The sequence below is a fragment of the Gracilinanus agilis genome, chromosome 6, assembly GCF_016433145.1.
Source record: "Gracilinanus agilis isolate LMUSP501 chromosome 6, AgileGrace, whole genome shotgun sequence".
Classification (NCBI taxonomy): Eukaryota; Metazoa; Chordata; class Mammalia; order Didelphimorphia; family Didelphidae; genus Gracilinanus; species Gracilinanus agilis.
Window position 1 is genome coordinate 279708577 of NC_058135.1, and position 27022 is coordinate 279735598.

General features: G+C 35.3%; 2 protein-coding genes across 2 annotated transcripts; both read right to left on the reverse strand.

The window, feature by feature from the left end:
• Positions 1–3098: 3098 nt before the first annotated feature.
• Positions 3099–4055, reverse strand: LOC123252708 (olfactory receptor 5B2-like). The gene has a single exon (XM_044681967.1). The coding sequence runs from the start codon at positions 4053–4055 to the stop codon at positions 3099–3101; it is 957 nt and encodes a 318-aa protein (XP_044537902.1).
• Positions 4056–21584: 17529 nt separating this feature from the next.
• Positions 21585–22538, reverse strand: LOC123251579 (olfactory receptor 5B2-like). Its single transcript, XM_044680879.1, has one exon. It carries the CDS (start codon positions 22536–22538, stop codon positions 21585–21587), a length of 954 nt encoding a protein of 317 aa, XP_044536814.1.
• Between the last annotated feature and the right edge of the window lie 4484 nt (positions 22539–27022).

The following is a 27022-nucleotide window of genomic DNA, read 5'->3' on the forward strand; positions in this document are numbered from 1 at the left end:
GACTAGGCTGCTTTGCTGGTGATACATATTGTTTAATGGCATTTCCATTTATATTAATAAACATTTTTCATTTCATTGAAAAAATAACAATGTCTAATGGTCAACCACTTGAATGTGATCAGTATCTTTGGAGGCAAGAATATTTTCCTCCCTAGGTTTTCAGGAGTGTAAGTGTTAAAATTAATGGTTTGGCTACATCTATGAAAATTATAAATCTTTTATTTATAAAAGAGGTGAAAGTAGAGAAATACAAAAGGATAGAAAAAGATTAACCTATCTAACTAAATATTGTTCCAGTGCTTGGCTCAGCCAGGACTTGTTAACCTTCAATCAGAATTAACTATCTCCAGAAGACAGGACAGGAAAACCAGTTATCCATTCACCCAAGACAATAACTGGAGCTGAAGGTGACTCCTGAGGCCTACTTGCTTCTTTGAGACGACCTTCTTCTTGAAGCTGACTTCCTTCTTGGGGTAACTCTCTTCTTGGAGTTCACTCTCTACTAGTCTCCTTCATCAGGATCCTTCACCAGACTTCCTTCATGGCTTTTATGGTGGTTTCCTGTCCCTGTCCCTGCCCCTTTTCGTAGGAGCCAATCACAGTTTCCAAATTGTCTGAGAACTCTTAAATTTCTGGCTTGTTCTCACCTAACATCAAGTAAGGGGTGAACTCACAGAGGACCAAGAATTCCATTTCACAGTAGTACTTACAGAGAAGGTATGGAGTATATAATTTGGACAAACAATTGCTGGTTTACCTCTCCAGAAGAGCTACTCCCCCTGGATTATGGCTTTAGGGAATGTGCTGAAACCAGGGTAGTCACAGAGTTTCCATTATTCCCAAGACTCTTAGGCAGGGGTCGGCAACCTTTTTGGCTGTGAGAGCCATAAATGCCACATTTTTTAAAATGTAATTTCGTGAGAGCCATACAGTGCTCACAGTCCCGCTCCTGTAACAGCACCTGAAAAAATTGACTTTATGGTTCCTGCAGAAAGAGCCATATGTTGCCAATCCTTCCCCTTAGTTTACCTGTCTTTCAGTGGCAATTGTTAAGTGATTGGTGCTGCTGGTAAGGGAATAGTTTCTTGATCTCCCAGCTAGCACTGATGTCCCACTCTATAATAATCATTTTATTATATTTTGCAAATCCTCTTCTCTTGTTCCTCTCTGCTAAGACTGCTGGCAATATTTTGGTATAAGGAGGTCCTTTCCCCCTATATTTGATCTCTTATGGTTATTGACCCAGTAGAGGTGTTGCTGTGTGAAAGGTTAGCAAATATCTTATAACTTTATTGACTCACATCCCCTGAAATATCTGGGCATGAGCCAACATCCAATAACAAAGTTGACTCATATCTTAACATGGTGAGGAAACCTTCATAGATTTGGGGCTTGATGGTTCTACTTTAAATTAGGGAGGTTAAACACTTGTAAATGGAGCCCACAAGAATAGAGTTGATCCACAAATATTGATTGTATTGCATAAATATAATTTCCCATCAATAATTAATAAATAAAATAAAAAGTGGGATATAAAATTTCAATTTCATCTCTAGGAAGAGGATTGTTCTAAAAAAACAATTTACCACATGAGTTTATGTTTCTATTTTGGAGTTTTGGTTTTATATCAGTGTTCTTTTTATAACAATGACCAATATGGCTGTATGTTTTGCATAACTCCTGTATAATACAGATCAGATTATTTACCATCTTCTATAAGCTCAAAAATTTTATGTTGAAAATTGTTATTACCTGTAATTGGGAAAAATAAAATATCTCTCAAAAATCAATTTCGTGCTAATAGTACAGCATGTTCTTCAGTTTCTCCCAAAATGGGCAATATGGATTGCCAGTTCCTATAAAATAATTTAAGCTACCACATATTGGAAAGCTTTTATTTCATCTCACAGAAAAATCAAAAATATTATAAAGAGAAATTCACAAGAATCCCTATTCAAACACAGAAAGAAGTAAGATACCTAAAGAACCTATTTGTTAAAATTGAATTTCTATTGATATTGGCATCGGGATGCTACATTGATATTACAGTGGAAGGCCTCTCTCCTTGATTATCTTTCAAAGTTCTTTCCAGTCCTTAAGGACCACCTGATAATTTATATTCCTTCCAAAATGTCACCTTAATGTAGGTGTGTGCTGGATCCAGCTTTAACTGGCTCACAAAGTTATTTTTTTGAGTGAGTGTAGGAATCAGTAAACTGTGTTGTATACTTTTTTTTCTGAAGAGCTAGTTGATAAGTATTTAGCAGCACAGTTCTTGTTGAGTGAGTGTTGAATAAGCAATGCTGTTATCACCAACATTACGCTTTCCAAGCAACTTAGTGGCTTTGGTCTGCAAGTACTAGACCTATCAAAGTTAAGTAGCGCTCTTCCTCCTTTAAAAGGATAATAGCTAGGATTTCTATATTATGGTTCTGTATATATATATATGTGTGTGTGTGTGTGTGTGTGTGTGTGTGTGTGTGTGTGTGTGTGTGTGATACACAGATACACTTCAATATGCAACACAATATTATGTCAAACTATTAAAACCCTTTAAACATAAGGAAACTGAGACTCAGACTTTAATGACTTGGATAAGGTTATTGTTCTTCAGTCATTTTTTAGTTCTGGTCAAAACTTCAGAACCTCATGAGAAGTTTTCTTGGCAAAGATACTGAACTGGTAGCTAATTCCTTCTCTAACTAATCTTTCAGATGAGGAAACTGAGGCAAACAGGATTAAGGGACTTGTTCTGAGTTACAAAACTAGTGTCTGTAAACTCAGATATTGCTGACCCCAGAACCACTGCTCTATCCTCTGTGCTGCCTAGTTTCCTTAGATTACACATTGTGGAGCTAAGGTTACACAAAAGGAAACTATCTGACACAGAATTTATATTGTATCCCTTAATTCAAGTCTTATCATGCCAACATCTTGGCTCTTCCTCTTTAATTCCAAGTCTTTTAATTCTGCTGTTACACGATGTTACTCTGGGGGGGGGAGGAGGGAATGTCAATTGCTCTTCTGTGTAAATAAGAAAAATAGTATTTTTGGGGGACTGGATCACAGAGGGAGGTAAGTGCAAATTGGTTTATTCTCTAATTAAAAGGATGATCAAATTGAAGTTGTTGTCCCCTCACAGCTTTTCTGAAAGCATTCTTAACTTCTTTGTTTCTCAGACTATAGATGAGAGGATTCAACATAGGGATAACCATGGTGTAGAATACTGACACCATTTTGTCTGAGTCCATTGAATGACTCGAGCTGGGTCGGAAGTACATGAAGGTAGCTGTCCCATAAAATATGAACACTGCTGTGAGATGGGAAGCACAGGTAGAGAAAGCTTTCTGACGCCCATCAGCAGAACGGATCTTCAGGACAGTGATGAAGATGAATAAGTAAGAGAAAAAGATGACAAGAAATGTGAAGGATGCATTTAATGACCCAAAGATGAAGATTATTGATTCAGTGATGTGAATTTCAGAGCAAGAGAGAACTAAGAGAGGAGGCATATCACAGAAAAAGTGATGGATTACATTGGACCTGCAGAAGGAAAGACTAAAAATACTTCCTATGAAGATGGAAGAGGTCAGAAAACCCCAGATATGAGCCCAACTGGTCAAATACACACACATTTTTGAAGTCATTATAATGCTATAATGTAGGGGTCTACACACAGCTGCATGGCGATCATAGGCCATGAAGGCTAAAAGTAAACTTTCAATATTAGCAAAGGCCACAAAGAAGAACAACTGGGTAGCACACGCATTATAGGAGATGACCTTGTCCCCTGTAAGGAGTCCAGTCATCACCTTGGGAATAACAGTTGAGGAAAGACCAAAATCCACCAGAGATAGATTCCTGAGGAAAAAGTACATTGGGGTGTGGAGGCAGGAATCCTGGGAAATCAGAGTTACTATTCCCAGGTTCCCTACCAGGGTGATGAGATAGATCAGGGTTACCATTATAAAGAGAGGAACCTGAAGCACTGGGACATCTGTTAATCCCACAAAGATGAATATATTCACTTCAGATTTATTCTCCATAAATGTCATTTGAGAGTGATGTCATTCTCCTGAAACAAAAAAAAGGAGTATCCATCAGAAAAATAAATTTTTCATGATGAATTACTTCCAAGACATAAAACAGTCATAGAAATCTCTTATGTGAGAGGTAGAAATAGAGAATTAAGTGACTAAGAACATTTAGGTTGCTGTCATAGAAATTATTCTAGTTCCCCCAAATGCACTAATCAAGTTTCTTATAGAGAGTACTTCATGTATTACTATTTATCTTTTTGTTCAAAGATATTTTATTTTCCCAATTGCATTTCATAATAATTTTCAATGGACATTTATTGAAATTAAAAGATCAAAATTGTCTTCCTCCCCTCTCTCAGAGATGATAAGCAATTTGATCTGGGTTATGCATGTGGTATCATGGAAAACAGACTTCTATATTAATCATTGTTGTAAGAAAAAACTCATATGAAACCAAAATCTCAAAATAAAATAGTAAGCTGATGTGAAAAATAGTATGTTTTGATATCCATCCAACTTTGGCAGTTCTTTTTTTGAGGGGTGGATAACATTTTTATCACATATCCCTCAGAACTGGCCCAGATCATTATATTGTGAGTGTAGAAAGTCTTTCACAGTTGATCATTTCACAAAATTGCTATTATTGCATACAATATTTCCTGGTTCTGCTGATTTTGCCCTGCATCAGTTCATGTAGGTCTTTCTTGTTTTTTTTTTTTAATTATCCTTATCATTGTTTTTTACAACACAATAATATTATCTCACTAACATATTATACAGTTTCTTCAGCTATTGCTGATAGGTGTGAGGTGGCACTCCAGAGTTGTTTTAATTTGCATTTCCTAATCAAGTGTCATTTAGAACATTCTTTCATATGATTATTGATAACTTTGATTTCTTCTTCTGAAAACTGCCTGTTCACCATTTGTCAATTGGAGAATGGCTTGTATTTTTATAAATTTTACTTAATTCAATATAATTTTGAGAAATTTAGACATTTATCAGACCAATTTGCTATAAATGTTTTCCCCCAATTTGTTATTACCTTCTAATCTAGTTTGTGTTGATTTTGTTTCTACAAAAGCATTTTAATTTAATAAAATCAAAATTATTCCTTTAATATTTTATAATACTCTCTACCTTCTCTTTAGCCATAAATTCTCCCCTTCTTCATATATCTGACAGGTAAACTATTCTATGTTCCCCTTATCTACTTATGGTATCACTCTTTATATTTAAATCATATGCCCATTTTGAAATTATATTGGTATAGGGAATGATAAATTGGTCTATACTTAGTTTCTGCCATATTATTTTCCAATTTTCCCAGCATTTCTTGTCAAATAGGAAGTTCTTTTCTCCAAAGCTTTGGGACCTTTGGATTAATCAAACATTAGATCATTTACCCTATATAATATATATATGTATATATATAATCTATTTAATTGACCCACCATTCTATTTCTTGGCCAGGACCTTTGGATGATTACTACTTTATGATACAGTTTGAGATCTGGTACTGCTAGGCCACCTTGACTTTTTTTCATCAACTCCCTTGATATTCTTAACCTTTTATTCTCTTAGATTAATTTTATTATCATTTTTCTAGTTCTATAAGATAATTTTTTGGTATTTTGTTTGGTATGGAACTGAATAAGTAAAATAATTTAGATATAAATGTAAATTTTAACTCAACCTACCAAAGAGCAGTTAATATACATATATATATATACATATATATACATACATATATATATTTACACATATATATATTTAAATGTTAAGTCTATATTCATTAGGGTTAATGGTCTCTAATTTTCTTTCTCTATTTTTGTTCTTGCTGGCTTAAATAATAGTATCATAATTTTGTCATAAAAAGTTTTTGGTAGAATTCCTTCTCTGCCTGTTTTCCCTAATAATTTATATAGTATTAGGATTAATTATTCTTTAAATGTTTGATAGAATTCAATTTTGAATCCATCTGACTCTGGGAATTTTTTCTTTGGGTGCTCATTGATGGTTTGTTCAATTTCTTTTTCTGAGAAGAGACAATTTAAGTATTCTATTTCCTCTTTTATTAATTTAGGCAATTTATATTTTTGTAAATATCCAGTTTGCTTAGATTGTCAGATTTATTGGAATATAATTAGACAAAATAGCTCCTAATGATTGCTCTAATTTCCTCTTCATTGATGGTAAATTCACCCTTTTCTTTTTGATACTAGTTATTTGATTTTTTCCTTTTTTAAATTGAATTAACCAATGCTTTATTTTATTTGTTGTTTTTTTTTTAATAAAACTGATTGCTAGTCACTTATTAGTTCAATGGTACTCAATTATAATTTTCTTCATTTTTCCTTTGATTTTTAAGATTTCCAATTTAGTCTTTAAATGAGATTTTTTAAATGATTCTTTTTCAAGTTTTTTGAGTTGCTTGCCTAATATATAAATTGTCTTTTTCTCCATTTTATTGTTATTAGAACTTAGAGATAGAAAATGTCCCCAAAGTGCTGCTTTGACTGTATCCCATACATCTTGATATTGTGTCTACTCACTGTCATTCTCCTTAATGAAATTATTATTTTTTCTATAATATGTTTACACACCCATTTTTATTTGATTATTTTATTTTCTAATTATTTTTTATTTGTCTTTCATGGGCTCTTATAGCTTATGATTTTTATTGTATTGTTTTCTGAAAAGAATGCATTGATTATTTTTGCTACTCTGCATTTGGTTGTGAATTTTTTATGCATGAATAAATGGTCAATTTTTGAGTAGGTGCCATGAACCACTGAAAAGAAAGTATATTCCTTTCTGTTCCCATTCATTTTTCTCTGGAGATCTATTCATTCTAACTTTTCTAAAATTTTACTTATCTCATTTCTACCTTGTTTATTTTTTGGTTAGATTTATTTAGATCTGAAAGAAGGACATTAATGTCTCCCACTAATATAGTTTCACCATTTATTTCCTCCTAAAGATAATTTAATTCCTCCTTAAAGATTCTGGATGCTATCCTATTTGGTGCATATATGTTTAGTATTTATATCACTTCATTGTCTATGACACATTTTAGCAAGGTATAATTTCCTTCCTTGTCTCTTTTAATTAGATCTATTTTTGCTTTAGCTTTTTCTGAGAACATGATTGATACTCCTGCTTTTTCTTACTTTAGATGAGGCATAATAGGTTCTTCTCTGGTCCCTTACCAATCTCTATATATTTCTCCCTGCCTCAAACATGTTTTTATAAAAAATATGGTAATATTCTGATTTTTAATACACTCTACTATATGGGTGATTTCATCCTGTTCACATTCACAGTTATGATTATTAACTATGTGTCCCCCCTCAATCTTATTTTCCTACTTTTGATCTTATTCTTATTCTCGCCTTTCATTTTGTTCCTTCTCACAAGTGCTTTGCTTTTAATCACAACCTCTTACTCTCTCTTCCTTCAATCATACCCCCTCTTCTTGTTCCCCTCCTACTTCTTTGTATGGTAAGGTAAGATTCTATACTAAAATCAGTGTGGTTGTTATTGCCTCTGAGCTAATTACAATGATAGTAAAATTTAAACATTGCCTGTCACCACTCTTATCTTGCCCTCCACTGCAATAGAATTTTACACCTCTTTAAATGAGTTAATTTACCCCATTCATCCTGTCCCTTCCCTTTTCTCTCAATGTAATCCCCTTTTTTGCCCCTATATTTTTTTGTTGCATATCATGCCATCCTAATCAGCTTACTTCCACACCCTTTTTTTCTATGTATATTCCTTCTAACTGCTCTAATACTGATAAAAAATTTCAAAAATTACAAATATTATCTTTTCACTCAGGACCATAAATATTTTTGCCTTACTCTCTGGCTTCTGACCTCACCTTGTGTTTGCGCAGGGACTCTGGGTCTCATTCTTGGTTTACACAGGTCAGAAGTTCTTCAGACTACCTTGCACTGGGGTTCAGGTTCTCACTTAAGGTTTGGACAAGGCCTATGGCCTTCCCTTTTGACTTGACCATGTGTTATTGGAATTTGGGGTTCATTAAGCCTTAATATTCAGGTCTATGATATAAACTTCCTGTGGACGCTTAGGGGACTTGAAAACTACATTTCCCATGATTAAACGGGCTTCCTTCTTCTGTGGTGACATGAGCCAATGTAAAGCGAAGCTTAAATAGAGAGAACTTGATTGGTACGCTTTCTTTCGTAGGAAGCAGCCAGGTGAGCAGAAGGTAATGGCGGGCAATTTGAATTAGATCTTAGCTTAATTACCAATATGGATTATAATAAACTATTAATATTATTGAATATATCCATCTATATCCATTTTATTCATAACAACCAGCTGGGAGCCCTGCCAATTGCCTTGGGCTGGGGATTGGGGCCTCAGTTTGGTCTTGGTCAGGGGCTCAGAGAATCATCTGGGCCTACATCAGTCAGGTAGCACACCATTCACTATCCCTTGCTAGGGCTTGGGACCTCACTTCAAGCTTGATCTGGCGCTTGGAACTTTAAGGGATATGTGCAGAGTTGCACTAATCTTAGCTTGGGGAGGGTTTAGTGGTCTTGAAGTTTACTTGGGCCTACTTTTAAAAGAACCTTGAAATAGTATATGTGTGTTGAGGGAGACTTGCTTTTGGCTTCTGCCAGTATTAATTGGAGTAGCCTTGCTACAGGCTCTAAAGCCAATCTGTAGGCTGTGTTCCCTTTGCATCCCAGTGACCAAGACATCTCTGGCTCATTTTCAACTTGTTTTCTACAAGAAAGTTGGTTCATGTCATCTTGTGCATTCTTTCAATTCAGTATTCATTTTGAAGTGTTCTTTTAAAGGCTGGTAGGAGAAGATTCCCAGAATTGTTCAAGATTTCTCTGTTTATACTCTTCTATCTTAACTCTATCCCTGGAACTGGCCTCACTTTATTTTTCAATCTGCTACACACTTAATAATTCCCAAAGTGGAATTTCTCACTTCAGGAAAGGGAAATGCCTTAAATAATCATAACAAGGGGCATATTGTTTGTAAGAGTTGAAGAACTAGACCTTTTTCTATGAATATGGTTCAGACTAGTGAAGAACAAATAAAAAGGAATAAAGGAGAAAAATGGAGGAGTAAAATGACAGGAAAGTTAAGAGACTGAGTGAAGGGAGGAGAAGATCCAAGAAAGTTGGCTGAGATTTCATTGGGATCCTGCTTAGTCTTAGAATCATTGGCGCTATCAGGGGTATTCAGTGAACTGAAGTCAGAAGGTCCTGAGTAGGAACAGCAGCCAGTGGATGCCAGTTCCATAGTTGTGGGGATTTTTTGTCTAAAAGATCACTTAACAATAAGTGCAGGATTTCTAAATTTGTTTTCCTCACATAGTCTGTTCTTTTTTCAGTATTCTACCTTGTGCAAGTAGAAGGCAGTCACAAAAAAGGGACATTTTGTACATTTATTCTGCATACGATTTTCTTGGTCCCTGGGAAATTACCAATGTTTGCTGTCATCTCCTTCAGGTTTGAACTAAGACCCCACATCCAGGAAGACTTTCTTGATCCATCTCAATTCCTGTACCTTCCCTCCTTTGATTATTTCAAATTTGCCCTGGATAGAGCTTGTTTGTATATTTTATTTGCATTTGCCTTAAGATTATGAGCTCCTGGAGAACAGGGACTCCTTTCTTTGTATTCTCCAGGTTTGGCACAATGCCTTTGATACAGTAGTAGAGACTAAATAAATATCATTCACTGCTTGATCAGTGGTAACCTTCCCTCTCTTAACTAAGCTCAGGTGGCCTTTGTGCAGCAGACAAATCCATAGTCATACCCAGCTCAGAGCAGAAGCCATTACAACTTGGAAGATTCTGCCACAGTTATTCATCAGTCACTTACACTTAGAGTACTTAATTTAACTTTGCCATCATGAGATGTTAGAAAAAGTTTTCATAGTAATTCTAAGAAGAGCTGTCACATGCTATTTAGAACAAGTTTTATCATGAAAATATTATAGAAAACTGAATCAGAGAATTTCAAGTCAGGATGCTTCCTCAGAGTTCATTTATCACAAATTATACCTGACCAAGAGTCACATATTATTATATCTCATTGATTTCTTGATAACTAAGATATTTTTATCCATCAGAAGTGAAGAAATAATATCAGGAAATTCCATTTTGGGTTGGATTCTCACAAGGGATGAGGAATTTTTGTATAAGATCAAAATAAATAGGAAAATTGGAGGAGTGAGCAGAAACTCATTAAATCATTCTAAAGTCTGTGACAGATGAAGAAAGAAAAACTAACAATTGTCAGACATACACATTAGGTTTGGGTATAGTCAATTCCACACATACTAGAGGTAAAATAAAGTGGGATTTTATGGACTAATTCTATGGAGAGTTGCAACCAGAATGGACAGAATGATCTCAATAATGAGATTTTGAAGATAAAAAAGAAAAGTTTTCAATTCGGCAGACTTAGATATGAAAAGGAAATCTGCAGTACCAAAAAAACCAACTTATGCGCCAAGAGGTGAATTCAAAAGGAGATCTTACCTTCTAGTGATATAATCAGTGATGTGATAGGGCTCAAGATCAGGTGAAGGAACCATAAATGACTAAAGATGACAAAGGGGGAGATTTTTTAGCTCTTCATTTAAGAAAATAAAAGATAAACCAATAACTAAAGGATCTGATTCTCAAGGTTGATGAGCTAAGTACAAAGAATGATAGAGAAAAAAGAGCCAACACATTGGGTTTTGCTTCTATTTTCTGACAAGGAGAATGATGTTTGGATTTACAATGAAACAATGATAGTTAATAGGGAGTTGATACCAAAGATAGTGAAAACTAGAAACTATATTGGTGAAGAGAAGTGAAGGAACATTTCTATAGTATAAATTATGTGATAAGTACCATGCCAGGTACTTTATTAACATATTACTTGATTCTCATGATGTCCCTGAGATATAAGGGCTACTATTAAGCAAACACATTTTAAAGTTGAGGAAACTAAGTCAGACAAAGATTAAATGACTTTTCCTGAGTCACATCATATGTGTCTGAGGATGAATTTCAACTTTGGACTTCCTAATTCTATTCACACAGCTTCATCCACTCTACCAGAGCTGCCCCTTTAAATTTCATAAAATATTTTAAATATATTGGATTATTTTAAAAAATTAAATATATTTGATCCTCACCACAACTCTGTGACTTACATAGCTAAAAAAGAAAAGGAATTTGATCTTATATTGTGTGAAGGACAATAACTAGGGCACACAGATGTGGCCTTCGGTATTCAGCACAGTGCAATGTGTTCAGTTGTATGTTCTCCATTTTAAGAAGGAAATTGATAGGCTAGAAAATTTTAAAATGGAGAAATACTTTGAAATCTCACTTTTTAGAATTGTTGGAAGAAACTGAGGGTGTTAAGCCTAGAAAAGATAAAATATGGAAGTCAGGGCAGGGGTTGAGATTAAAGTTATTTTCAAGTATATGAATGATTGTAATGTGGTGGAAGGATATGATCTGTCCTACTTGTAGTCAAAGGTAAGAACCAGGGGCAAAAGGTAGATCTTAATAAGAAACTAATTTAGATTTGATGTAAGGAAAATGTTCCAGAAATAGTAATATTCAGAAATAGAAGGAAGTTCCTGGATTTAAATCCCACCTCATATCTTTATTAATAATATATCAATGGAAAGTGACTAAAGCCAATCATTCTCAAGCTATTTATCTGTAAAAAGGATGATAATAATAATATTCATCTCACATAGTTCTCTTGAGATTCAAATGAGAAAAGTAATGGGAAGGCTTTGCAAATGCTTAAATCCTATATAAATGTGAGTTATTAGCAAAGACTATGTTTCACTTAAACTTGGTTTATCCATCACCAACATTATTTAATTAAATCTTCATTAGAACTGTACAGTAAATCATTGCTCAAAGGACTATTTCAGTTACTAGAGGATGATGAACTTGAAAAGGCTCATGAGATGTTTCTAGAGCATTTGTATGTTGGAAAACAATTTAAAGACATGATTTTATTGGTGCCCCCAAACAACCCTATGAGATGTGTGCCACAAATATCATTATACATATTATCAAGATAAAGAAATGGAAGAAGTCAATTGACTTACCAGTGGGGAAGTGATGGATTACATAGACATGGTTTTTTTTTCAATTCTTCCTGCTTCCAGGTCTAGAACTGTTTCTAGTATGTCATGCTGCTGTCTACATAAGCACTGCAGTCTTAGACTGGTTATCCTAGAACTTAACTGGCTTGATATGGGAAAAGGTGGCTAGAACACCAAAGAGGAGGGTTAGCCAAGAATTTTATATTCAAGGTTTGACCTTGAAATTCTAAGCTGAGTTAGTATGTGATTCCATTATAGAAACATCTCCCCTTTTCTACTGGCACAATATTCACTTCTGGTCATTGCTGTGGCATGGATGACAATATAGTTAGCTATGCCCACTCCTATCCTCCATGCAACTCAGCTTCATGAAACATAAAAGAAACTAGATGAATGAATAAATGAATAAATGATGAATGAAAAAATGACTAAGTAAATTGCCCACAAGCTGGTAACACAGTATAGAACCCTGGAGGGGAATGTTTCAATGTCAAGAGCTAGAGTTAAGGCTGAGGCAGGGACTTTATCCAGATCTGGGAAACCTGTATCTCTGAGGAACTAGTGGTCCCTTGGAGAAACATAGTAACTCTGCTGCCAACTCATGAACAAAACAAGCCATTAAATTCTTCTCTGACCACTGAGGGAAAAATATGAGTACACACAGAGATGATTTTCCCATGGACATTTTTTTATCCTTAGCATGTCATCAGCAAAGTGAGGTAGAAAGGGTCTCAGACAAGGCTATTGACTAAAGCTTGATTCTATTCCTCCTATAATTGACTAAGTCATTGAACATCTCCAAGTCTCAGTTAATTCATTTTTAAAATGAAGAAAATAATCTTAGGCCTGAATACTGTCAAAAGGTGGTGCTTAACATAAAATGTGATACTGACCATGAAAGAAAGCCTAGGTAGTGCAAAGATTTCCTCATGGTGCCCTACAGGAAAGATGATTGAATTTGGTGGCAGAAATTTTGGGATGGAATTAGAAGTCACTGTGAAACTTTAGGCAAGTAATTTATCCTGGATGAAGCCTGATTTTCTCAGTTGTAAAATACTGATATGTATATTTTCATTTATGTGTTAACTCTCAGGACCATTATGAGGATAGTAATTTGTAAATTAGAAATTATCCCAGTTAACTATTTCCCCCAAGCTCTGTTTGATGCTGCAAACTCTGGCCTTCAAGGACACTTGCCCTCAAAGTTCTAGTTTATTCATAATGGAGGAGAACACTGGAGAAATTATTTGACAGGATGTATGTAGAATCTTTGACAAGTTTCCTGCTCTTGAGGAAAAGAAGTAAAGAATGACAGATTCAGAATTTGTTGAATACTTGAACCCAGGAAGGATTTAATAATGGCCCACTGTCACCTTGGGAAATACTCTATCCTAAGCAATGGTTCAGATTGAGCCTACAGATTTATCATTTATCATAATTTCTAGTGAGGAGATTATGTTAATATTAAGAACTTTCAACATCCCAGTGGATTGCAGCCTTCTTGGGAAAGCACTTTCCAAATTCTCCTGACCATTCCAACTGCAATTAAGATTAGTCAAAAAGACTCCTGGATAACAAAATCAAAACTAGCAATTAGCACATGAAAAAGTGTTCTAAATCTCTTAAAAAATTTTTTTAGAAAAAATTTTCCATGGTTACATGATTCATGTTCTTACTTTCCCCTTCACCCCCCCCCAAACACCTCCCCCAATAGCTGATGCACATTTCCACTGGTTTTAACGTGTGTCATCTATCAAGACCTATTTTCATATTATCAATAGTTGCATTGGTGTGGTTGTTTCAAGTCGACATTCCCAATCATGTCTGCATCAACCCATGTGATCAAGCAGTTGTTTTTCTCCAGAAATCCTTCAGAATTGTCCTGGGTCATTGCATTGCTGCTAGTATAGAAGTCCATTGCATTCGATTTTACCACAGTGTATCAGTCTCTGTGTACAATGTTTAAAATTGCCTGATCCAAGGTTATTTAGACATCAGGTTTTATGAATGGTCTCTCTTCTTTTAATATATCCTTTTCTTTTTGGAACTTCAAATACAATAACACTAGCTAATCTTTTGCCTACTATCAAGTGTGGTCTGATGCTTAATGTAACTTAAAGGATCTTATAGGGGGTGAACTACCGCACAGAACCCCAAGAGAGAGGAGAAGGTAGGGTAGTTAAGAATGTGGGTATAAAAGCAGCACCCCAGGCTTGAGTGCCTCACTCTTTGGGGGAAAGAGGGTGCTGGGTGGAAGAAGGGTAAGGATTGCTACTTCTTTATAAGCCTAGCTCATCTCTGACCTGAGGAGCAGGGTGAATTATTTCTTTTTTACCCAAATAGGCAGTCATCAAAACTGTTTAACCTACATTGTTTCTATTACTGTAGCAGAGACATCCTGTTAGCAGTATCTCAGAAAAACCCTTTAATATCTACAGATCTTCAATGAAGCCTCTCTAAGCCATCTTGTACTTGATATTATTTGATACAAAGATACAGTTTAGCTTGTGAGGTAGTTAGGGAAAAGAAGTTTCTAATCTTGAGCTTTCCCTTCTGGGGGAAGCCATTCTGACAACACCTGAAGATTTTTTTAGACAAATTATACCTTATCCGTTTACCTAAACACTTATCCTCCATCCCAAACCCTCCAAGTGAATAAACCCTTGTTTAGCTAAGTCTCTGTGTGTGAAGTACTGTGGTCCAAGCCATTTAGGCCAAGATTTATACATTATCTAAGTCAAATCTCCATCTTGGCAGATTCAGTGAGCAGTTGAGATTCAAAGACTAAAGAACCTGTTGTAAACACATCTTGAGCCAATTATCCATCCTGGTTTGGGGAATAAACCTCAATCAATTGAAGACATTGATTTCTGTGGGATTATTCCTTTTTATTAGCAAGTTTAGCCCTATAAAGGTTAAGTCAGATAACAGCCATTACTGGTATAGAGAGGGGAAGGAGAAAGAATTCTATCAACTCACTCCCCTCCCCCTTGCTAGAGGTTTGAGTTTTCAGCAAGGGGCTTTGAGCCTGCTGTGGTATCATTGCAAACTGGTCCCATTTTTACATTAATGAGACATATAAATGCTCTCCCCTTTTTTTCTCCATGGAGATACTTATCCTTCTGATACTTGTCTTTCCTCCATGGAATGTTGGTGAGATGAAGTAGGTTTTTTTTTTAATTGTATCAGAAAGACCAACACCTTTCTCCAAAGATATATATTATTACCACTCAACAAAAGATGAGTTGTTTCCCAGTGCTACAGCTATTATGTGTCCCCTGAAAATTCAAGTTTTGGTGAGTCATACAAATGTATAGATTAGGGGACTGATTTTGATTAAAAAAAAAGAAAATATTACATGAAATCACTAGTCCCATTGGGATAAAATAACATCCCTTGTCAACAGTAAAAAGGGTTAGTTGGCATGACTGGCCTAAAATAGAGTTACTAGTTCTGGTGATTTCTCTTCAGTATACAGTAAACTCACTGAGTTTCCCAAGTTCTAAGGTACCCTCTGAGTACAGGGTATGGACTGAGACCACCAGACTAAAGGAGTCTGTGTTACTAAGCCCACTGAATTAATGAAGACTATCAAAATTGGGTCCGATAGTAGCACTATCATGAGTCTTTTGGAGGGTAACACACAGAACAACACACAGAACCTGACCAAAACCAATTTTACTCTTGAGGAGATCATGCAGGAAATTACTAATGTAACCATTTTCTTTAATACTGCTAAAATGACTAGTGATAAGTCAGTTAGAACTAATGCATCACAGAGGAAGTCTGGTGAATACACCCATAAAAAACTATAGATTATTAAAACCTCTTTGTTAATGAAGGTTTTAATCAAATTATCTCAGAGCTCATGTAGCTAAGCACTGACACATCAGTTTCTGAATGCCCCACTATTTTTTCTGGGGACCACAGCCCACAGTCCTAATTATAAGCAAGTTTCCTATTCTTATTTTCTATTAATAAATAAGAATGCTTGCATTTCTTTTTGGTTTCTCATCACTCTTCTAGTAATAAGTGTAATTAGTTTTGGTTATCTGAGTTGTTGTTCATATTTGTCTCTGTGGAATAAAAAAATACCTAACCACAAAGAAAGCAAAGCAGTTTATGGGATAGACCTCACCAAATCTATAGACCATATTAATTGTGTTAGAAAGTGTTCCAAATTGAAGTTTAAAGTCTTTTTCTGAGGTTCATAAGATTGATGTCTATACTCAGACTATACCATCCCTAAAAAGTCTAATATTCTCAGAAAAAAATAATAACTCTGTAAGCAATTCTGGTGAGAGTGATAGAGTTTTTAAGAATATTCTAGAAACCAATGTAGAAAAAGAAAATCAAGCATAATGAGTTATTCTATCACTGTGATGGGACCTCCACATTATGCAGTTTAGTTTCTTCCATTCTATCTCTGCTTCAAATAAATATTTTTTTCATTATGTTTGTATTATAATCAAGAAACTGTAATAAATTCCCTATAAAATGTATCCATTCTTTTTGTTGTAGATAAATAATTATACAGATGAGTCTCATTACTAGAATTCCCCCTCTGTATTGTGTATTGACCTTTCGTGGAATACCCTCTGTGAGGACTATTGTAAATATCGTGCATCATCCATAGATTATGATAAGCCTCAGGATCAGAGGAGGGACTAAAAAGAATGAGTATCCCTTTATCCCTTCAAAAAAAAGAAGACTCAAGATGTTAGAATCACCCAGTATTTAGCCAAAGGAGATGATTAAAGATAATTACTGATTGTTAATTAGTAAAATTATTATCACTATATAAAGTAACCAGAATGTAATGTACTTAGATGTTTTCTATGTAACCTCTTATTATCTCATTTCTAGAACTTCTTATAAGCTAGCAAGCCAGCATTTTGCAATAGGGTGTGCTCCTATTCAGGATGAGGGCCTATGTACCTTGTGACTCAGTAATCAGAAGATGAGAATCCTTTAACAGAAGGTATACCAATCATATATGAAATATCTGAAGGAGGTCATGAGCTAAAATCAGTTTAAAGACCATTCTAAACAATTAGGACTCAATAAGAAACTGAGACATATTCTCAAGAAGCTAGTACCCACTCATCATAAGATGTATATCACACCCATTTCAAAAACATATCAATCTCCAATCCCCTTCCCCAACTGACTGCAATGAGTCTCCCTAAGAATCTAGCTGACAGGGATCCCAAGACAAAGGCTGCAACCACAACAAAATACTTTGATAAAAGGGTGGAAAGCACAGCTCCCTTCAGCCTCTACACCTTCACCTTCACCTTCAACTTCTGCTGCCAGCTGGGGAAGAGTTGATATTAGAACTCATTAATACTCCATTTTCCTAATCTAGTCAATCAACAGTGCAGAGAACAAGCCCTTTCAGGACAGAATAATCCAAACCCATAAAGCCAGCAAATAATCAGAGGAGCAAGATTACAGCCAATGATGGGGGGAAAGAAGGAAAAAAAATATGAGATAACAACAGAAAGGAAAAAGAAATGACAATCAACAGCTCCTTTCCAGATAATGAACATATAGCAAATGGAATAGAGGAGGACCAAGGAACACCAAGTAAAAATGCAGAAAATACAGCGAATTTGACTCAGACTTTGGAAGAACTCAAAACAAAATTCAAAAAACAATGAGGAGAGGCTGAAGACAATTGGGAAAAGAACTTAAAAAAGGAAAATAAGTCATCTTGAAACAGAGGCACATGAACTAAAATAAGAAAATAGTTTCTTGAAAGCCAGAATTGACCAGCTTGAAAACAAGGCAAAGAAAGTGAAAGATGACCTACAAAGAAAAACAGATCAGAAGGAGAAGGATGACCAAAAAATTAGTGATGAAATTCAGTCTTTAAAAATTAGACTCCAACAACTAGAAGCAAATGACTTTACAAGGCAGCAAGAGTTTATAAAACAAAATCAAAAGAATGAAAAAATTGAGGAAAATATGAAACGCCCCATTGATAAACCGAAAGACCTGAAAAATAATTCCAGAAGAGACAATTTAAGAATTATTGGACTACGGAAAAATCATGACAGAAGAAAAAGCCTGGACATCATTCTATAGGAAGTTATCCAAGAAACTGTCCCAATATTATTAAACAAGAGGGAAAAGTGGAAATGGAAAGAATCCACAGATCACCTCCTACATTTAATCCCCAATTGACAATGCCCCCTCTTTAATAAGTTTGCCCATCACTGTCCTAGATGAATATATGCTCTTATTGATCCTTATATGGAATAGTCCCCAGTAAAAATTCTCTGTGGGTTTTTCTTCTTCCTAAGATGTCACATCCTGGTCTGAATAACATTTTCAGATGTACTCTAAGATGGTCAGAGAATATAAATAACATCACCTCCCTCAGTTAGGGCAAAACTTTCCTCAATATGGTCATTAGGGCATTAGCACTTTAGCTTCAAAATCATACGACTGAGTGATAATTTTCTTGTAGCCCACTAATACTCACTGAACTTCTGCAGATGAACAATGCCTTCTTTAGAGTGACCTAGTGTCAGCTTATTTGAGTCCAAAGAAAGTGTGAAGTTTAATTGGGGGAAGAAACACCAAAAACCTACCATAGACCCTCATGCCAGACTTCTTGGTTCTCATAGAGCACACTTACTCCTGGAAAATGACCTGCAGAAAAATATTTTTTTCTCTCTCTGTCTCTGTCTCTGTCTCTCTGTCTCTCTCTGTCTCTCTCTCTCTATTTTTTTTCTCTCTCTCTCTTTTCTTGGTGACTTACTGTCACAATAAAAATCTGTGATAAAGAGAAAATGAGGTGCAAAAATCTGAACACAATCCATTGGAAAGAATGTCAAAAATGACCAACAAAAGGCTCCTCAGTAGTCAAAAATGCACTGGATAGTCAGAGCAACTCTTTTAAATAATTAGTTTCATAAGGTATCTGAAATAATGTGATGGAAAGTAAACTAATGTTATATTGATCACACAATGATAAAGGTTAGAGTTTGCTTCTTTTGACTCAGAGAAGGGAATTTTCATAACTGAAGGCAATATGGAAAGCACAGAGTTTAATAACATCCTCTGGAAGTCTAGTAGTGAGCAAATATCTTTTTTAAAACTTTTTTAATCATATTGTTCTAATTACAAGTAAATATACTTTATAGTAATCATTTTCTGATGTTTTACAACCCATGTCTCTCCCTCATACCTGCTCAGATGGCAGGTAATACTTTTGTATAAGAAGATCCTTTCCCCCCATCTTTGATTTATTTAGAATATAGACCCAGTAGTGTTGTTGTTGTGTCAAACATTAGCAAATATCTTTAACCTTATTAACTCACATCCCCTTAAATGTCTAGAGTTGATCATATATCCAATATCCAAATTGACTCATATCTCACTATGGTGAGGAAAACTTCCTAAATTTGGGTTTTTGTGATTCTACTTTAGCCCATAGAAATAGGGAGGTTAAACTCATGGATATTACCACTGAGGCCCACAAGTCTAGATTTAGTATACAAATATTAATTCTAGTGAAAAGATTCAATTTTCAATAAAAAATAAATAAAACAAAAAATTGTATATGAAATTTAATTACGTATTACTCTTTGAATAGAGATGCTCTAAAACATCAATTTGCCACAGTAGTTTATGTTTTTATTTTGGGGTTTGGGATTTATGTCAGGTAGTGTTCTTTTACAAAAATGACCAATATGGAAGAATGTTTTGCATGATAAGACCTATATAATACAGATCAAATTGCTTACTATCTTTAGAAGGGTGGAGGAAAGGGAAGGAGGGAGATAATTGGGATCTTATAATCTCAGAAAATTTATGCTGAAAATTACTATTACATGTTATTAGGGAAATAAAATATCTTTAAAAAAATCAATTTACATGTAAATTGTAGTGCATGTTCTTAAATTTCTCCCAATATGGGCAATATGAATCTCTAACTCCTATAAAATAATTCAAGTAAACAAATACTAGAAAGCCTTAATTACATCCCACAGAAAAATCATTATGTTAAATAGAAATTCACAGGATTCCCTATTCAGACACAGAAACATGTAAAGCACCTAAAGAACCTATTAGTTAAAAGTGAATTTCTATTGAAGTTGGCATCAGGATGCTACACTGACAGTGTAGTGAAAGTCCTCTCTCTCTCTCTCTCTCAATCTTTCAAAGATCTTTCCACCAATTAGGGACCACCTTATAATTTATATTCCTTCTTCAAGGTAGTCTTACTGTAAGAGTGAGTTGGATCCAGTTTTAAGTGGTTCATAAAGAGATAATTAACTGACTGTGAGTGTAAAGAATGTAGAAATCAGTAAATGCTAAAAGTTAAGACACAATTGTTTTTTTGATAATTTAAACATCATGTAGTGTTAGAAAAAATAATGAGGCTCAGTTTTTAAACTGTCACACATTTTTTTCAGTAGAGCTTAAATTCTTAAACATTTAGTAGCCATCCTCTGACAGATGAATTCTTGAATAAGCAATGCGATTACCTTCAACATGACACTTTCCAAGCACCAAGTTTTGTTCTGCAAGTACTATACTATTCAAAGTTAAGTAGCTGCTTTTCATCCTCTAAAACAGTGATGGGCAAACTATGGCCCCCTGAAATGTTCTATCCTGCCACATGACATTATTCCTAATCTGACTATTACAATGAGTAGGATACAATACAATGAAACTTCAAAAGAGTTGCCTTAGAAACAGACTGATAGATTAGTATTTCCTTTCCTTTGGCCCCCTCTTTATAAAGTTTGCCCATCACTGCTCTAAAAGGTTAACAGCTAGAATTTCTATACCATGATTATGTGTGTACATATCTATAGAGGTGCCTAGAGGCATGTGTGTGTGAGTGTATGTTCACAGATACCCTTCATTCCACAAAACAACATTACAAAAGTCACACTCTTAAGACTCTTTAAACATGAGGAAACTGAGGCTCAGACTTTAAGTGGTGTAGATAAAGTTGTTGTTCTTCAGTCATTTTTTTGATTCTGTTCAAAACTTCAGAACCCCATGAGAAATTTTTTTTGGCAAAGATGCTGGAGTGGTTTGTTATTTCCTTCTTTAAATCATTTTTCAGATGAGGAAACTGGGGCAAATTAAATTAAGTGACTTGTTCTGAGTCACAAAAATAGTAAGAGTCTGTGGCAGGTATCCTGCCTTCAGATCCATCTCTCTCCCCAATGCTGCCTAGTTTCCCTGGGTTATACAGTATGGGTCTAAGGTTATATAACATGAACGTGTCAGACACAGAATTTAATTTCAACTTTCTTAATTGTAAGCCTGACATCTACTGCTACATTGTATTTCTCCTGGAAAAATTTGGATCACACTTTAGGGTGAATAAGAAAAATACTCTTAATGGGGGCTTGATCATAGAGGGAGGAAAGTGGAATTTATTTCTTTCTCCACTTAAAAAGGATGATCAAATTGAAGGCGTTGTCCCCTCATAGCTTTTCTGAAAGCATTCTTAACTTCTTTGTTTCTCAAACTATAGATGATTGGATTCAACATAGGGATAACTGTGGTATAAAATAATGACACTATTTTGTCTGAGTCCATTGAATGGCTTGAGCTGGGTCGAAAGTACATGAAGATGATTGTCCCATAAAATATGAACACTGCTGTGAGATGGGAAGCACAGGTGGAGAAAGCTTTCTGACGCCCATCAGCAGAACGAATTTTCAGGACAGTGATAAAGATGAATAAGTAGGAGAAAAAGATGACAAAAAATGGGAACGATACATTTAATGAACCCAAGATAAAGATTATTGACTCAGTGATGTGAATTTCAGAGCAAGAGAGAACTAAGAGAGGGGGAATATCACAGAAAAAGTGATGGACCACATTGGACCTGCAGAAGGAAAGACTAAAAATACTTCCTATGAAGATGGAGGAAGTAAGAAATCCCCAGATGTGACCCCCACTGGCCAGATATGCACACATTTTTGAAGTCATGATAGTGGAATAATGTAGGGGTCTACATACAGCTGCATGACGATCATAGGCCATGAAGGCTAAGATGTAACTTTCAATAGCAGCAAAAGCCCCAAAAAAGAACAACTGGGTAGCACATCCATTATAAGAGATGACCATGTCACCTGTGAGGAGCCCAGTCATCACCTTGGGAATAATGGTTGAGGAGAGACCAAAATCCACCAAAGAGAGGTTCCTGAGGAAAAAGTACATAGGGGTATGGAGGCAGGAATCCCAGGAGATCAGAGTTGCTATCCCCAGGTTCCCTACCAGGGTGATGAGATATATGAAGGTGACCATAATGAAAAGAGGAATCTGAAGTCCTGGGTCATCTGTTAATCCTGTAAGGATGAACTCATTCACTTCAGATGTGTTCTCCATGAATGTCATTTGAGAGTGATGTCATTATCCTGAAACAAAAAAAAGTAACCATCAGAAAAATCAGCAATTCATGATAAATTACTCCAAGACATAAAACATAATCATAGACATATCTTATTTGGATGGTAGAAATAGAGAATTAAGTGACTAAGAGCATCTAGATAGCTATTATAGGAATTACTTTAGGTACTCCATATTCATTCATCAAATTTCTTATAGAGTATACTTAATGTATTAATCTTTACCTTTTTATTCAAAGATATTTTATTTTCCCAATTACATATAATAACAATTTTCAATGTACACTTATTGAAATGAAAAGATCCAAATTGTCTTCCTGCCCTGCATCCCCTCCCTGCAATTTGATGTGGGTTATACATGTGTTATCATCAAAAATATACTTCCATATTAGTCATTGATGTAAGAGAAAACTCATATAAAACCACCCCCCTCAAAAAAAAAACACCAATATACTAATTGGAAAAATAGTATGCTTTGATCTGCATCCAAATCTTAACATTTATTTCTCTGGAGGCAGACAGCATTCTTTGTCATATATCCCTCAGAATTGTGCCAGATCATTATATTACCATGTGGCAAAGTCTTTCACAGTTGATCATCCCACAAAATTACTCTTACCACATTCAATATTCTCCTGGTTCTGCTTATTTTGCTCTGCATCAGTTAATGTAAGCCTTTCCAGCTTTTTCTGAAATTCTCCTGAACATCATTTCTTATAACTCAATAATACTACATTACCAACATTTAAACAAGTTTGTTCAGTCATTCCCCAAATGATCAAAATCCTCTCAATTTCCAATTCTTTTCCAGCAAAAACAGAGTTGTTAAGAATATTTTTCTATAAGTAGGTCATTTCCCCTTTTTTATTTTTTATTTTTTTTTTGTTATACAGACCCAGTAGTGATCAAAGGATATGCACAGTTTTATAGCCTTTTAGACACAGTTAAAATTGCCCTCCAGAATGTGTGAATCAGTTCACAACTACACTAACACTGAATTAGGGTCCTATTTTTGCCATATCGCTTTCAAATTTATCACTTTCCTTTAATACTGGACAATTTGATAAGTGTATGGCAGTACCTCTAAGTTGTTCTAATTTGCATTTTCTAATCAAGAATGGGGGAAGCTAGATAGCTTAGTTTATTGACAATCAAGCCTAGAGACAGGAAGTCCTGGGTTCCAATCTGGCCTGAGTCACTTCCTAGCTATGTGACCCTGGGCAAGACACTGAACCTTCACTGGCTAGCCCTTACCACTCTTCCGCCTTAGAACAAATACACATTATTGATTCTAAGATGGGAGGTATGGGGATTTTTAAAAAAAAGTGCTTTAGAACATTTTTTCATATGATCATTGATAGCTTTGATTTTTTAATTTGAAAACTGTCTATTCATATGCTTTGACTGTCAGTTGAGGAATGATTTGTATTCTTTTAAATTTGACTTAATTCAATTTCTTCCAGAGATCTTTTAGTTCTAACTTTTCTAAAATTTCATTCACTTCATATCTTTCTTGTTTATAATTTGGTTAGATTTATCTAGATCTGAGAGGGGGATGTAGTGGTCCCCCGCGAATATAGTTTTACCATATATTTCTTTCTGAAGCTCATTTGACTTCAATAAAAATTTGTTGGCTATAATATTTATTGCATATATTTTTAGTATGTATATTACTTCACTGTCTATGGTACCTTTTAGCAAGGTATAATTTCCTTCCTTTTTGCTTTTAATTGGATCTATTTTTGCTTTAGCTTTTTCTTAGAATGTGATTGCTACTTCTTCTTTTATTAAATTTCAGATGAGGTACAATAGATTCTGTTCTAGTCACTTACCCTAATTCTTTATGTATCTTCCTGCTTCAAAAATGTTTCTTGTAAAGAATATATTGTAAGATTCTGGTTTTTAATCCATTCTATTTTATGCTTTGGTTTTATGGGTGATTTCATCCTTTTCACATTCACAGTCATGATTATCAATTGTGTATTCCCCTCAATCCTATTTTTCCCTCTTTGATCCTTTCTCTCTTCTTTCACCCTGTCTCTACACACAAGTGATTTGCTTTTAATCACAACTCCTTCCTTCTCCTCCCTTCTATTATATCCCTTTTTCTTGTTCCCCTCCTCATTCTTTGTAGGGTAACATAGGCCTCTACACCAAAATATTGTCTCTAAGCCAATTATAATGAGAATAATGTTTAAACAGTGCCTATTACCACCTTCATTTTACCCTCCAATGTAATAGTTTTTGTATCTAAAGAGGTGAGATAATTTACCTCGTTCCTCTTGTCTCTTCACTTTTCTCTCACTATAAACCTCTTTTTCACCCCCTGGATTTTTTTTTTGCACTTAAGATTTCAGCAAGGGTTCTAGACCTCCCCTTTTAGTTTGTACCAGCTAGGTGCCCTGCCAACTGCCTTGTGCTAGAGTTTGGGGCCTCAGTTTGGGATTGGGCTGGGGCTCAGAGCCTTATCCAGGCCTGAACCAGCCAGCCACACCATTCACCACCCTGTGCTAGGACTTGGGGACTCATCACAGCCTTGAGCTGGGCCTTGGAACTTTAAGGGATGTGTGTGGAATTTCACTCTTAGGTTAGACAAGGTTTCATGGTCTCAACGTTGAATTGGACCTACTTTTAGAACCCTGAAACAGTATATGCGGGTGAGGGATGGGGCTGGCTGTTGGCTTGTGCCAGTATTCCTTGGAGTAGCCTTGCCACAAGTTGTGTGGCCTTTCTGTGAGCTTTGTTCCCCTCACACTCCAGTGACCCAGGCACTCTCTGTCTAATTTTCAAGATATTTTCTACAAGAAAGTTGCTTTACTCTGATTTCTTGTTGGTTCTCTCAATCCAGCATTCAATTTGAAGTGTTATTTTAAGTTTGGGGTTAGGGGATCCCCAGAGTGGTTCAAGCTTTCTCTGTTGTACTCTTCCATCTTGACTCTGTAGCCTTGCTTTGCTTTTTTCAATCTCCAGTGCAAAGAGAACAGGGACTCTATCTTTTCTTTGAATTCTCCAGGTTTGGCACAATGCCTTTGATACAGTAGTAGACATAATAAATATCACTCACTGATTGACCAGTGGTAACCTTCCCTCTCCTAACTAAGCTAAGGTGGCCTTTGTGCAACAGACAAATCCATAGTCATACCCAGCCCAGAGTAGAAGCAATTACAGCTTGGAAGGTCCTGCCACAGTTATTCATCAGTCAATTTAACCTTGCCACCATGAGATGCTAGAAAATGTTTTCATAGTAGTTCTAAGAAGGGCTGCCACATGCTATCTAGAACAAGTTTCATCTTGAAAATATTATAGAAAACCAAATCGGAGAATCTCAATTCAGGATGGTCAGATCTGGTTAATGAGGAAGAATGATAGTTTAAAAAGACCACTTTTGTATCCTTGTACTGTATCCAGGTCCCTCTCAAGGAAGATGAATTAAAATCTTTGACACACGAAAAGAAATCTAGCTTCCAAGGTATGTAGGCTTGAGGCATGGGACACAAAGAGAATTTGATTCTGGAAAGGTTATTCCCTTATTCCAACGAAATGAAATAGGTAACAGCAGACTGTTGTAATTTTTTTTTCTACTTAGAAAACATACAAGGTAATCTGGGAACCAGAGTGGAGGAGCATTGTGGAAATAATTTATACAGTTATCAAAATTTTGATGAGACACTTTAATTATCTGGACATCTGCCAGAATGTTTTCTCTTTTTCTGTCTCCCTCATTCTAGTTCTGTTTCTGTCTCTGTCTCTGTCTCTTTTTCTCTATTTCACTGTATCTCTTCATCATTGTCTGTGACTCCTTTCTGACTGTCTTTTTTTTCCCTTTGACTTTGCTTGTTTCTCTCTTTATCTCTTTCTAACTGTCTATTTATCTGTCATCATCTGTATATCAACCTATGTATCTGTGCTTCTCGCATCTCCTCAAATAATGGTTGTGGATTTCTTGATGATAAAGGTATTGTTATTCATCAGATGTTCAGAAGTGAAGGAATAATATGAGGAAATTCCATTTTTCATTGTATTCTCCCAAGGGATGAGGAATTGTTGGGTAGGATAAAATTAAATGGCAATGTTGAAGAAGTGAGAGGGAACTCATTAAGCTATCTGAAAGTTTGAGATAGATAAATAAAGAGAAAAATCTAGCAATTATCAGACATGCACATTAGGTTTGAATATAGTTGATTCTGCACATACCAGAGGTAAAATAAAATGGCATTTTATGGAATAATTCTATGGGGAGGTGCAACCAGAAAGGACCAAATGACATCAAGTATGAAATTTAGAAGATAAAAAATAAAAATATTCAATTAGACAGACTTAGATATGTAAAAAAAATCTGCAGCACCAAAAAATTGCATGTTACAGAGAATAAATGGAAAAGGAGATCATACCTTCTAGTAATATAATCAGAGCAGTGGTAGGGCTCAAGATGAGGTGAGGAAAGCAAAGAAAGCTAAAGATGACAAAGGAGGA